Raw genomic sequence first — 12,415 nt, 5'->3', positions numbered from 1 at the left:
GCGTCCTATAGTCTCTGGTATAGAAAGATTAGGGAAGTGGCTTGATTCCTTTTTGCAACCATTGGCAAAAAGAGTCCCGGGATATATAAAAGATACCTCAGATGTCCCGAAATGCCTTTATGATTTAAAATGGAGTGCTAAATCCACATGGATAGCCAGCGACATTATTTCATTGTACCCGTCAATACCACATCATGTGGCCATTCTAGCACTGGAGTATCATTTACATAAATACAGCAAACACTCAACTGACCTGATTGATTATATTCTGGATGTAGCTGATTTGTTTTATGTCCACAAAAAAGGAGTGTCGATGGGGGCTAAATTTTCTCCGTCGCTGGATATGGTGATGTCATACTGGGAAGACTTTTGTTTCAATGGTGAGCTGGTATGGCAGATACATTGATGATTTGCTCCTAATTTGGGAGAGCGATGTGTCTGCCATACCGGCCTTTAGCGAATATCTGAATGATAACCCGTACAATTTGAGGTTCACTTGTTCTTTTGATGCTCATACTATAAATTTTTTAGACCTTAAGCTGACGGGTGTGCCAAATAATGTAATACAAACAGAAACATATCGGAAGGAGATTTCTGGTAATACGATATTGAGGGCTAATAGTCACCATCCTTTACATACCATAAAGGCAGAAACTTGCAACACTGACACTTCTTTTAATAGAGAATGTGCCGATATTATTTCCCGCTTACGGGACAGAGGATATCCCCAATGGATGCTTACTAGAGCCCTCGGAATAGCGCAGAAAAAATGAAGGAGCGAGTCACTGTTCAGAACGGAGGAAAAAATTACAAATAAGAATCGCAAATATAGCAATAATAAAAATAAGATCAAGTTACCCACTTTGGTATTAACTTACAGCAGACAATTTTCAATGATAAAAAATGCTGTACTTAAATGCCTCCCCATATTATACGAGGATGACATTTTACATAAAGTACTAGAGGCTGTAGAATAGTGTCCAGACATTCGCGAACATTGGGAAACACTCTTTCTCCTTCGTTTTTTCTAATGCCACTGTTACCACAAAAATACTTGGCTGACATATAAGGGATTCTTGAAGTGTGGCAGCAATCCATGCAAATATACTGTGGCAATTTTTTTCTGACTCGCAACATACTTTGGAGTTTCCAATCAACCCCTATATCAATTGTAACACAGTGGGTATAATTTATATTATACGATGTGTGGAATGAGATTTGATGTACGTAGGCAGTTCTAGAAAATTTAAAACTAGAATATTAGAACATATAAATGATATCACTAATCCTTCCTGCCTAGGTACATCAAATGCGGGCAAGCATTTTATATCTCTACATGATCGCAGTTTGAGGAGTTTCCAGGCTTTTGTAATAGAAAAAGTGATAACCACCACCAGAGGTGGAGATATTAAAAAGATGATCCTACCAAGAGAGGCTTTCTGGATATTTAGGTTAAATACTAGGTTCCCTATGGGTTTAAACATGAGAAAGGAATATATATATATTGTTATTGAATAAAAAAAAAAAAATTTTAATGTTTTTTTTTTTTTTGTTTTGTTTTGTTATTGACATGTAATGTTGGTGTGTGGCAAGTTAATGAGACATTAACTTCATCGGGCTATTCCCACCCCCGGAAGTGATTGGAAGGGGGTGGTATATCTGAAGCCCTGCAGTGAACCTCTCATTAGGTTACGACTTAGAACACACCTGTGTTCGAAATGCGTCAACCATGCTGGGGTGAAGGTTTGTGTCCATGTGAGTTACATGCTACAAGAAAGAAATAAAGAGTTATTACAAGCGCTGGGAGCATCTTTTCTTCTTATATTCTACAAGAGCGATCAGCTTGGCTCATTCCGTGCACAGGGCTGTGGATTGTAAGGTGAGCAGGTTTACATTTATGTCTGAGATTTAATTTAGGAATGCAAATTATTATTATATAATACTGTGTAGTCATGGTGAATGTTACATGGCATACTCTGGGTAAATGCCAACTGATACTGAAATCAGGGACTCTTCATCTTTTTACTAAACAGAAAAGCTCATGTAATTGACACCTACCGTATCAAATCAAATGACTGTTGTCAATGATTACTGTAGGATAAGAGAATATAGATTACGACTAGGCTACTTTCACACTCGTGTTTGGTGCGGATCCGTTCAGATAACACAAACGTCTGCAACCGTTCAGAACGGATCAGTTTGTACTATCTGTAACATAGCCAAGACGGATCCGTCTTGAACACCATTGAAAGTCAGTGGAGGACGGATCCGTTTTCTATTGTGCCAGATTGTGTCATAGAAAACGGATCCGTCCCCATTGACTTACATTGTGTGTCAGAACGGATCTATTTGGCTCAGTTTCGCCAGACGGACACCAAAACACTGCAAGCAGCGTTTTGGTGTCCGCCTCCAAAGCGGAATGGAGACGGAACGGATGCAAACGGATGCATTCTGAGCGGATCCTTTTCCATTCAGAATGCATTAGGGCAAAACTGATCTGTTTTGGACCGCTTGTGAGAGCCCTGAACGGATCTCACAAACGGAAAGCCCAAACGCCAGTGTGAAAGTAGCCTTAGTAACTTGGAACAAAATGGGTCCCTGGGCAGAGAAATCTGTGACATCAAACTACTATCGCTGGTTGCTACGTTAAGGAAAAAAAACAGGCTTCACTCTTTATTACTTCAGTCATTTTCAAGCCACCTGACAATCACCATACAACTTTCCCCAGGTTTCAGACATTTCTCATGTGCTTGTGTCCCTCACAGTAATATAAGCTGGATCTGTGTGTCCAGGATGATGCTGTCTCCTCCTGCAATTGCCTTGTGGTCTCCTCCATACAACCTCCTCCTATCTCTAAGGGCTCATGCAAACGAATGTATTTTCTTTCTGTGTCCATTCAGTTTTTTTGGACCGTATATATGGAACCATTCATTTCAACGAGGCCGCAAAAAAAAAAAAAAAACGGAAGTTACTCCGTGTGCATTCCGGTTCCATATGTCCATTCCGCAAAAAATAGAACAAGTCCTATTATTGTCCGCATTACGGACAAGGATAGTACTGTTCTATTAGGGGCCAGCTGTTCAGTTCCACAAAATACGGAATGAACACGGAAGTCATATTTTTTGCAGATCCGTTTTTGCGGACTACAAAATACATATGATCCACAAAAAGGAGTTGGAGAGCACAGAGAGCCTTGAGAAACAGGAGCGGTGCTCTGATGGATTGATGTCAGATTCTGCAGCATCAGTAGCTAGGTGAAGGAATTACACACACTCTACAGAATGGTAGGACATCTTAGTGGAGACTATTTACAGAGCTGCATCATCTTACATTCGGGAAGCAAATGAACAATAAAAAATTCAGGATAAAGGTTTCCATATGCGTTATGCAAATCACTGAGGGCACAAAGGAGTCGTCCACTTCAGACAATACAGTTTTTGTTAAAAATGTCCCCCTAATAAAAGCTAATTACATGCATCTCATTCTGTTGAAATCTGGGGGAAAATCTTGCATTGATCTCTAATAGACTGTGTAATGTACGGATGAGTTTCGTACACTGTACAAACCATTTAAAATCAGTAACAGTCCAACACATGACAAGTGGATCTGTGCATATTTGGATGCAATGAAAAGCCCGGCGCACGTAATAATTTACTGTGGATTTTCTGTTTCTCTTCAATTTATCTCACGTTCACTTTCATATCCACCTATGCTCCGATGTCATGTTATTGTTCACCTCCTTTTTATCTGGCCATTTACTTATCGATTGCTCCCAACACTGTAATATTGTCAACACAATCCAATTTTCTATTGGGCTCCCCAGGCTATACTGCAGATTCTATACATCATTTTCTCCATAGGCTGACAATGCTTCTTATTACAATGTATTGTTCATGGCTTCCCTCTGTGACACATATAAGAGGGTGGATTAATATCTGCTAGGGGAATCCATACGGACTGGGTAACAAAAAAGAAATAGCTTGATACAAACATAAAAACTATAAAAAAAAATGATTTTATAGAAACATACACTATTCTTATATACAGATGCTGCAGGAATAAATGTGTGAGATTTCTCACGATAATATGCTACGACAAGGACAAACTCAGCTTTGCTACAAACTCAGGGAGCAGTTAATGATCAAGTGGGGCAGGACGGACCCTCTGGGCTTTAGGATGCAATGCCTACCTTGTACTGCAACAACACAATGATATGTAAAACAGATAAAAAGAGGTGACGCACTGGAATTGGAGCAGACTATGGAAGAGGTGCTCTCAGTAAAAAGGAATCACCCTTCCTTTAATAAATGTACAAATGAAAAAAGATACTGGGCACTCTCTTAAATATAGGAACCTCACAATTTATTATCAATGGAACATAGAAACATATACACAAATTATTTAATACTATTAAAACATCATACCATAAAATCCGGATGAATAAAACTAGATTCCTATTAGTCTAAAAAATTAATTAAAATAGGACCGCCTCTGATTGTTCGGGGATAAGTCTTTTTAAATAAATGTTCATCCAACTTATGGTTTGGGTTTGGGTATAATAAAAAGATATATTCTTTAGGATATTGATGACCCCAAAAATAGCTTCTCCTCCGCAAATGAAATAGAATCGCAGATGTTCAATGCAGTGATTTAATTTAAGCGGCGTCCCGCTTTACTCACTGTTCAGTTGTAGTACTTTATTCCGCTGCTGTGCCGGTACTATGAGTTCAGGGATATCGCATATGAGTTTCGTTCCCCTCTCTGTCTCATAGGCGCCGCTCTATCAGCATAAGAGCCGGCGCTCAATGAATATTACAGGCTCCTTTTTCTGCGCTGGACTTGATTTGTAGATGAGGGTATGGTGCTCCTCAAAAAAGTCCTTTTATACAGCGCATAGGGTCTGCAGTGAGACACGGTTGATCCGGGTATCTGTGATACTTTAGCACGGAAAGTCAGTATCCATCAGGGGGGATCCTAGCACCAAACGCGTTTCGGGGTCTGTTATCACCCCTTCCTCAGTGTGATATGTGTTTTTTTTTTAAGTGTTATTACTATATTAGACATTTATGGCATACCCACAGACAGAATATTTACCGTACATTTATGGACAGATGCAGCTTTCCCCTGCTAATGATGGATTAGAGACAATTTCATATCTTCATTAGGCATTCCATATAATGTACTTGAGCCCAGATGACTCTCAGACTGCTCCTGTGGTCGATATATACAGTCGAGTCACATAATTCTGACCACCAGCTAATATGTAGAGGGACCGCTGTGTGCACCATTGACAGCAGCTAGATGGTCTGGGATTGACTCCAGGTAGGTTGTCACAGGTATCTGGAGCCATGCTGACTGCAGTGCATCCCACAGCTGCTGTAGGATGCATGGGGGAGGATCCACAGAGCGAACACGATGATTGAGATGGTTCCACAGATGCTCAACTGAGTTCAAGTCTGTCTGGGGAATTAGGGGGCCAGCGTAGTACTTGGAAGTCTTGGTCATGCTCTTCCAACCAATGTCAGACATTTCTAGCCGTGTGACAAGTCCCATTGTCTTGCTGGAAGATCCAATCCGCCCCAAGGGAAGACAATCAGCAGGTATGGGTGTAAGTGATCTGCAAAAATAGATTCATACCCAAATGGAGAGTATCTTCCACATGGATCAGTGGTCCCAGAAAATGCCACAAAAACATTCCCCAGACCATAACGCTGCCACCATCAGCTTGTGTTCTTCCAGCAATGGTTGCAGGGTGTTCTCTGATGTTTCTGACCTGACATGCTAATGTCCATCCATTCGATGAAGCAGAAAACTTGATTAATCGGAGAAGGCAATCCTTATCCAATCAGCAGAGGTCCAATTCTGAAACTGCAATGAATATAGAAATCTTTTCTGCCAATGCTACTTCGTTAGCAGAGGTGCAGTGACCATTTGTCTGTTTTGGAGCCCCATACGCAGTAGGGTTCACTGAACGGTTGTTTTAGACACACATCTGGTAGCCCCCTGGTTCCTTTTGGTGATGAGCTGCTCCACTGTAGCTTGTCAGTCTCCCTTGTGCACCTTCGCAGCCAAAGTGTACCTCTCACATCAATGCCACGTGATGCTCCACAGTTTCCACACAACTTATTCACAATGGTGCAATTTGTCTACTCAAGATACACTTTCACCACAGCAGCACGAGAACAGTTCACAAACTGTGCAGTTTCCGAATTACCACCACCCTTGGCCTGAAAGCCAATAATCATCCCAGCAATGCTGTTAAATCACCCCTTTTACTGATGACAGCAACGAGGGATATGTGTGCAGACAGCCCATCACACACCTTATATACCCACCGAGGGATATGTGTGCAGACAGCCTATCGCACACCTTACATAACCGACGGGTTATGTGTGCAGACAGCTCATCACACCTTACAGTATATACCCACCGAGGGATATGTGTGCAGACAGCCTATCACACCCTATCACCCACCGAGGGATATGTGTGCAGACAGCCTATCGCACACCTTACATAACCGACGGGTTATGTGTGCAGACAGCCCATCACACCTTACAGTATACAGGGAGTGCAGAATTATTAGGCAAATGAGTATTTTGACCACATCATCCTCTTTATGCATGTTGTCTTACTCCAAGCTGTATAGGCTCGAAAGCCTACTACCAATTAAGCATATTAGGTGATGTGCATCTCTGTAATGAGAAGGGGTGTGGTCTAATGACATCAACACCCTATATCAGGTGTGCATAATTATTAGGCAACTTCCTTTCCTTTGGCAAAATGGGTCAAAAGAAGGACTTGACAGGCTCAGAAAAGTCAAAAATAGTGAGATATCTTGCAGAGGGATGCAGAACTCTTAAAATTGCAAAGCTTCTGAAGCGTGATCATCGAACAATCAAGCGTTTCATTCAAAATAGTCAACAGGGTCGCAAGAAGCGTGTGGAAAAACCAAGGCGCAAAATAACTGCCCATGAACTGAGAAAAGTCAAGCGTCCAGCTGCCAAGATGCCACTTGCCACCAGTTTGGCCATATTTCAGAGCTGCAACATCACTGGAGTGCCCAAAAGCACAAGGTGTGCAATACTCAGAGACATGGCCAAGGTAAGAAAGGCTGAAATACGACCACCACTGAACAAGACACACAAGTTGAAACGTCAAGACTGGGCCAAGAAATATCTCAAGACTGATTTTTCTAAGGTTTTATGGACTGATGAAATGAGAGTGAGTCTTGATGGGCCAGATGGATGGGCCCGTGGCTGGATTGGTAAAGGGCAGAGAGCTCCAGTCCGACTCAGACGCCAGCAAGGTGGAGGTGGAGTACTGGTTTGGGCTGGTATCATCAAAGATGAGCTTGTGGGGCCTTTTCGGGTTGAGGATGGAGTCAAGCTCAACTCCCAGTCCTACTGCCAGTTTCTGGAAGACACCTTCTTCAAGCAGTGGTACAGGAAGAAGTCTGCATCCTTCAAGAAAAACATGATTTTCATGCAGGACAATGCTCCATCACACGCGTCCAAGTACTCCACAGCGTGGCTGGCAAGAAAGGGTATAAAAGAAGAAAATCTAATGACATGGCCTCCTTGTTCACCTGATCTGAACCCCATTAAGAACCTGTGGTCCATCATCAAATGTGAGATTTACAAGGAGGGAAAACAGTACACCTCTCTGAACAGTGTCTGGGAGGCTGTGGTTGCTGCTGCACGCAATGTTGATGGTGAACAGATCAAAACACTGACAGAATCCATGGATGGCAGGCTTTTGAGTGTCCTTGCAAAGAAAGGTGGCTATATTGGTCACTGATTTGTTTTTGTTTTGTTTTTGAATGTCAGAAATGTATATTTGTGAATGTTGAGATGTTATATTGGTTTCACTGGTAAAAATAAATAATTGAAATGGGTATATATTTGTTTTTTGTTAAGTTGCCTAATAATTATGCACAGTAATAGTCACCTGCACACACAGATATCACCCTAAAATAGCTAAAACTAAAAACAAACTAAAAACTACTTCCAAAAATATTCAGCATAGATATTAATGAGTTTTTTGGGTTCATTGAGAACATGGGTGTTGTTCAATAATAAAATTAATCCTCAAAATAACAACTTGCCTAATAATTCTGCACTCCCTGTTTACCCACTGAGGGATATGTGTGCAGACAGCCTATCACACCCTATCACCCACGAGGGATATGTGTGCAGACAGCCTATCGCACACCTTATATACCCACCGCGGGATATGTTTAGATAGCCTGTCGCACACCTTATATACCCCCTGAGGGATATGTGTGCAGACAGCCTATCACACACCTTATATACCCACTGAGGGATATGTGTGCAGACAGCCTATCGCACACCTTATATAACCAACGGGTTATGTGTGCAGACAGCTCATCACACCTTACAGTATATACCCACTGAGGGATATGTGTGCAGACAGCCTATCACACCCTATCACCCACGAGGGATATGTGTGCAGACAGCCTATCGCACACCTTATATACCCACCGCGGGATATGTTTAGATAGCCTGTCGCACACCTTATATACCCCCTGAGGGATATGTGTGCAGACAGCCTATCACACACCTTATATACCCACTGAGGGATATGTGTGCAGACAGCCTATCGCACACCTTACATAACCGACGGGTTATGTGTGCAGACAGCTCATCACACCTTACAGTATATACCCACCGAGGGATATGTGTACAGACAGCCTATGACACACCTTATATACCCACCGAGGGGTATGTGTGCAGACAGACTATCGCACACCTTATATACCCCCTGAGGGATATGTGTGCAGACAGCCTATCACACACCTTATATACCCAGCAAGCCAGCTCACCACACGTGACTTAATTCATGAGCTAAGCACTGCCGACAGAAGGAAGTGTTCATAATAATGGGACTCGACTGTGTAGATGAACAAAATAAAATGCACATACAGATGTAGAAAACTTTTACTTGCAAAATGATGTGTTAAATATACAGCTGCAGCAAATTTTAACTTTACATTTTAAATGGCTTTTGTTAGGCGTCAGTTTAAAGAATAACTGTCACATTTAGACCAAAATTTCAATTTTCAGATATGTAGTTACTAATAACAGGATATTCCTGAATCAATAACTATTAGACTTACTTACCCCATATTTAATAAGATTCAGCCCTTAGCAACCAGTCTCCACAAAACTACAATCTCACTCTCTTGTTAAGATAGCCGCCGATGCCCTCACCCTGAGGCTAATCCCGCCTGCCCTCACTACCTACAATGCATTCAGCTCCTCTCATGAACGAGCTTCTGCACCTCAACCAATCGGAGCTCTCCCCACTTAAACACGCCCCCCTCCTCCTTCCATCACATACACTCCGATCTGATGGGATATTCTAACCTGGAGGCGTTCCCATGGTGATGGGGACGCACCTCTGACAGGGCGTTGCCATCCGCGGGACGCGAGGGGTTAATTGCGTGACGGCAGCTCCCTGTCAGAGGTCGGGTGCCTTCTACAATGTTTACATTGGTGGGCAGTGGGCCCCCCCTCCTCTCCAGTAAAGGGTCACTGACAGGCCGTTAGAGCATATAAAGTGACATATATTCTTCTATTGGTCTTAATATGCTTAATTAGACTACACCATTATCACCCCTCGCTGCCTTTCCTTTACTTATAAAAAGTGTTTTAATCAATATGCACATTACCTTACTTTGTGCCCAAAACGCTGTCTCTTAGTGCCGCCCAGCTCATTAGTATTCACTGCACTGGGCAGCTTTTTTTTTTCTCCAGACGCAGTGAAATCCCGCGCATGCCCAGTACTATCTTCCTGGCATCAGCCTCATCTCGTCGCTCCGTGCCTGCGCCGGATAAGGTCCCCGGCACCCTCCAGCTCTAGTAGAAGATAGTACTGGGCATGCGCAGGATTTCACTGCGTCGGGAGAAAAAAAAAGCCGCCCAGTGCAGTGAATACTAATCAGCTGGGCGGCACTAAGAGACAGCGTTTTGGGCACAAAGTAAGGTAGTGGGCATATTGATTAAAACACTTTTTATAAGTAAAGGAAAGGCAGCGAGGGGTGATAATGGTGTAGTTTAATTAAGCATATTAAGACCAATAGAAGAATATATGTCACTTTATATGCTCTAACGGCCTGTCAGTGACCCTTTACTGGGGAGGAGGGGGGGCCCACTGCCCACCAATGTAAACATTGTAGAAGGCACCCGACCTCTGACAGGGAGCTGCCATTGCGCAATTAACCCCTCGGGTGCCGCGGATGGCAGCGCCCTGTCAGAGGTGCGTCCCCATCACCACGGGAACGCCTCCAGGTTAGAATATACCATCGGATTTGAGTTTTCACGATCTCACTGAGATTGTGAAAACTCAGATCCGATGGTATATTTTAACCCCCAGGCAAGCGTCCCTGTCACCATGGGAACGCCTGGGTGTTAGAATATACCATCGTATCTCGGGCGGGACTCGGCTGTACAGCGCTCTCACTTCAGGGAATGGATGTGAGCGCGCACGCACGTAGCACGGCAGCCTGCTCGTGCGTCTCCCATCCTCCAGCGCAGCCAACAGATAGACGGACCTCTCCTAGCAACGCAGTTTTAGGGTAAGGTGAGAATAGGCGCTATGGGGGACAAATTGAATGATTTTAAGGGTTTAGGAAGAATTTATATAAAATTTGAAGATGGCCACTAAGGTGATACCAATCACCTTTATCAAAATATGGAAAAAAAAAAATATGACAGTTATACTTTAAGGTTTACTGAAATGGTGTCTAACATGTAAAGTTTTAAGTTAACATTTACTACATCTGTATAGCCCCTGTGATGTTCAGTACTTCATATTCTGTATATTACTAAATGCAATGGGTTTCCTAATTTCTCCTATTTTTCAATAAGTTATTTTTATATTTCATTTTTCAATAGCTTTACAATAAGCCCAGATCCTAGAGGAACATATTGTCTTTTGTACTCATATCTCTACATCAGTTTATTTCTCCATTAAGTCTCTGTTCTGTGATAAAGTATTTAATGGACTCTCATGTTTTCATTTTCTGCTTGAAATCTCTGTCTAGTCTAACTATCTAAAGAAAAAAGTTATACAAAAAGTATATGAAAAAAAAAAACACTGTCACTTAAAAATAAGTTACAGAATGTCTCAATTTTCCACTAACACAGTAATATGATAATATTCATCTATCTATTTTAGGGGAGATGTGCTCTAAATAGGTTTTCTGGGGTTAAAAAGTTGTAGCAAATCATAACATTTAAAAAAAACCTTTCCTTAAACGGGTTTACTGGTTTGCATCAATTCATTCAAAATAATAATTTCTGAAGGTAGCTGTCATGTTGTGGTGTATTTCTTTCCCCTTTATTGCTCCTATCTGCCGTTCTGGGCTGTGGTCACATGACTATGTCCATGCAGCTCTTTCTTATTTCCTGTGATGTTATGTCTGGGCAGGGCAGTGACAGGGGAGTGTCTTTGTAACTAGCTGGGCGGGAGCAACGACAAACTAGCTGGGCATTGTTAGGGGCGGTGCTGGAGATGTGGCAGAGAAAGGAGAAGTGCATCATGGGATTGGTTGGATGCAGCAACAGGAAGTGATATATAGAGGATGGAAACAAACCAGAGTGATAAGTAGCATCCAAATAAAAAGGGGGGGGGGATATACATGAAGTAAGAAACTACACTAATTGACAATAAAAAAATAAATGTGCAAGATGATGAGTTGTTGGATACACATAAAACTTTACAGTTATGAATGCAATGATGATATTCAGTATGTGAAAAGGACAGTGAAAGGATAGTACCCTGTTGGGCTACTTCTAGCCCAGATACAAGATGAGATACAGTTGGGCATGGAGGCACACAGGTTCCATATGGTATCTTGCAGCATATTTGCCCACAGATGTTGCAGCTGGGCCTGTAGATTTTTCAATCTCGTATGGTTGTCTAAGCGTGAGACCAAATTTTCTTCAGATAAGTGCCTGGAAATGGTGTGAACAGAGACGGGTGTGTGTAGTGAAGGTGCCTGGATGGTGGACAACAAAACTGTGGGAGCTACTCGTATTTGTTGAGGTTCAAGAGATCCTCACTACTGGTGATCTGTCTGGTCTGTCCAAACCTGTTCTTCGTGTGTGTGTGTGCCCTCATGTAACCACTGCTCCCAACACCTCGTCACAGCTAGGTTAGAATGGCCTACATGGCGGGCACATCATTGAAATAACCATCCCGCTTCTCTTAGTCCAAGGATGTGCACCCTCTCAAAGTCTGTCAACTCTGGAAAATGTCTTAAGAGTGCATTGTAGAGGAATGTCTACCAGTTAACGAGGTACACTACCCAAAAGTAGCCTCAGAGAGCCTTTTTATAGGGCAAAGGGGGAAGCAATTTTACGCCCTCTTGTGGCAAAAACCTGTAATTATT

General features: G+C 42.4%; 1 protein-coding gene across 2 annotated transcripts in view; it reads right to left on the bottom strand.

The window, feature by feature from the left end:
- STK39 (serine/threonine kinase 39) overlaps positions 1-12,415 on the bottom strand; it is a 436,712-nt gene that overhangs the window by 63,482 nt on the left and 360,815 nt on the right. The window contains exon 17 of one of the 2 annotated variants that reach the window (XM_040440679.1): positions 11,915-11,978. The exons of the other annotated variant lie outside the window; for it this stretch is intronic. Coding sequence (XP_040296613.1) covers positions 11,944-11,978 — 35 coding nt within the window. The 3' untranslated portion in view covers positions 11,915-11,943. Of the gene's footprint in view, positions 1-11,914; positions 11,979-12,415 lie in introns of those variants that run through there. 2 annotated transcript variants of the gene reach the window in all.

Source organism: Bufo bufo, chromosome 7 (genome assembly GCF_905171765.1).
Source record: "Bufo bufo chromosome 7, aBufBuf1.1, whole genome shotgun sequence".
In the NCBI taxonomy this organism is placed as follows: domain Eukaryota; kingdom Metazoa; phylum Chordata; class Amphibia; order Anura; family Bufonidae; genus Bufo; species Bufo bufo.
This window is presented reverse-complemented; position numbering and strand designations above follow the sequence as displayed.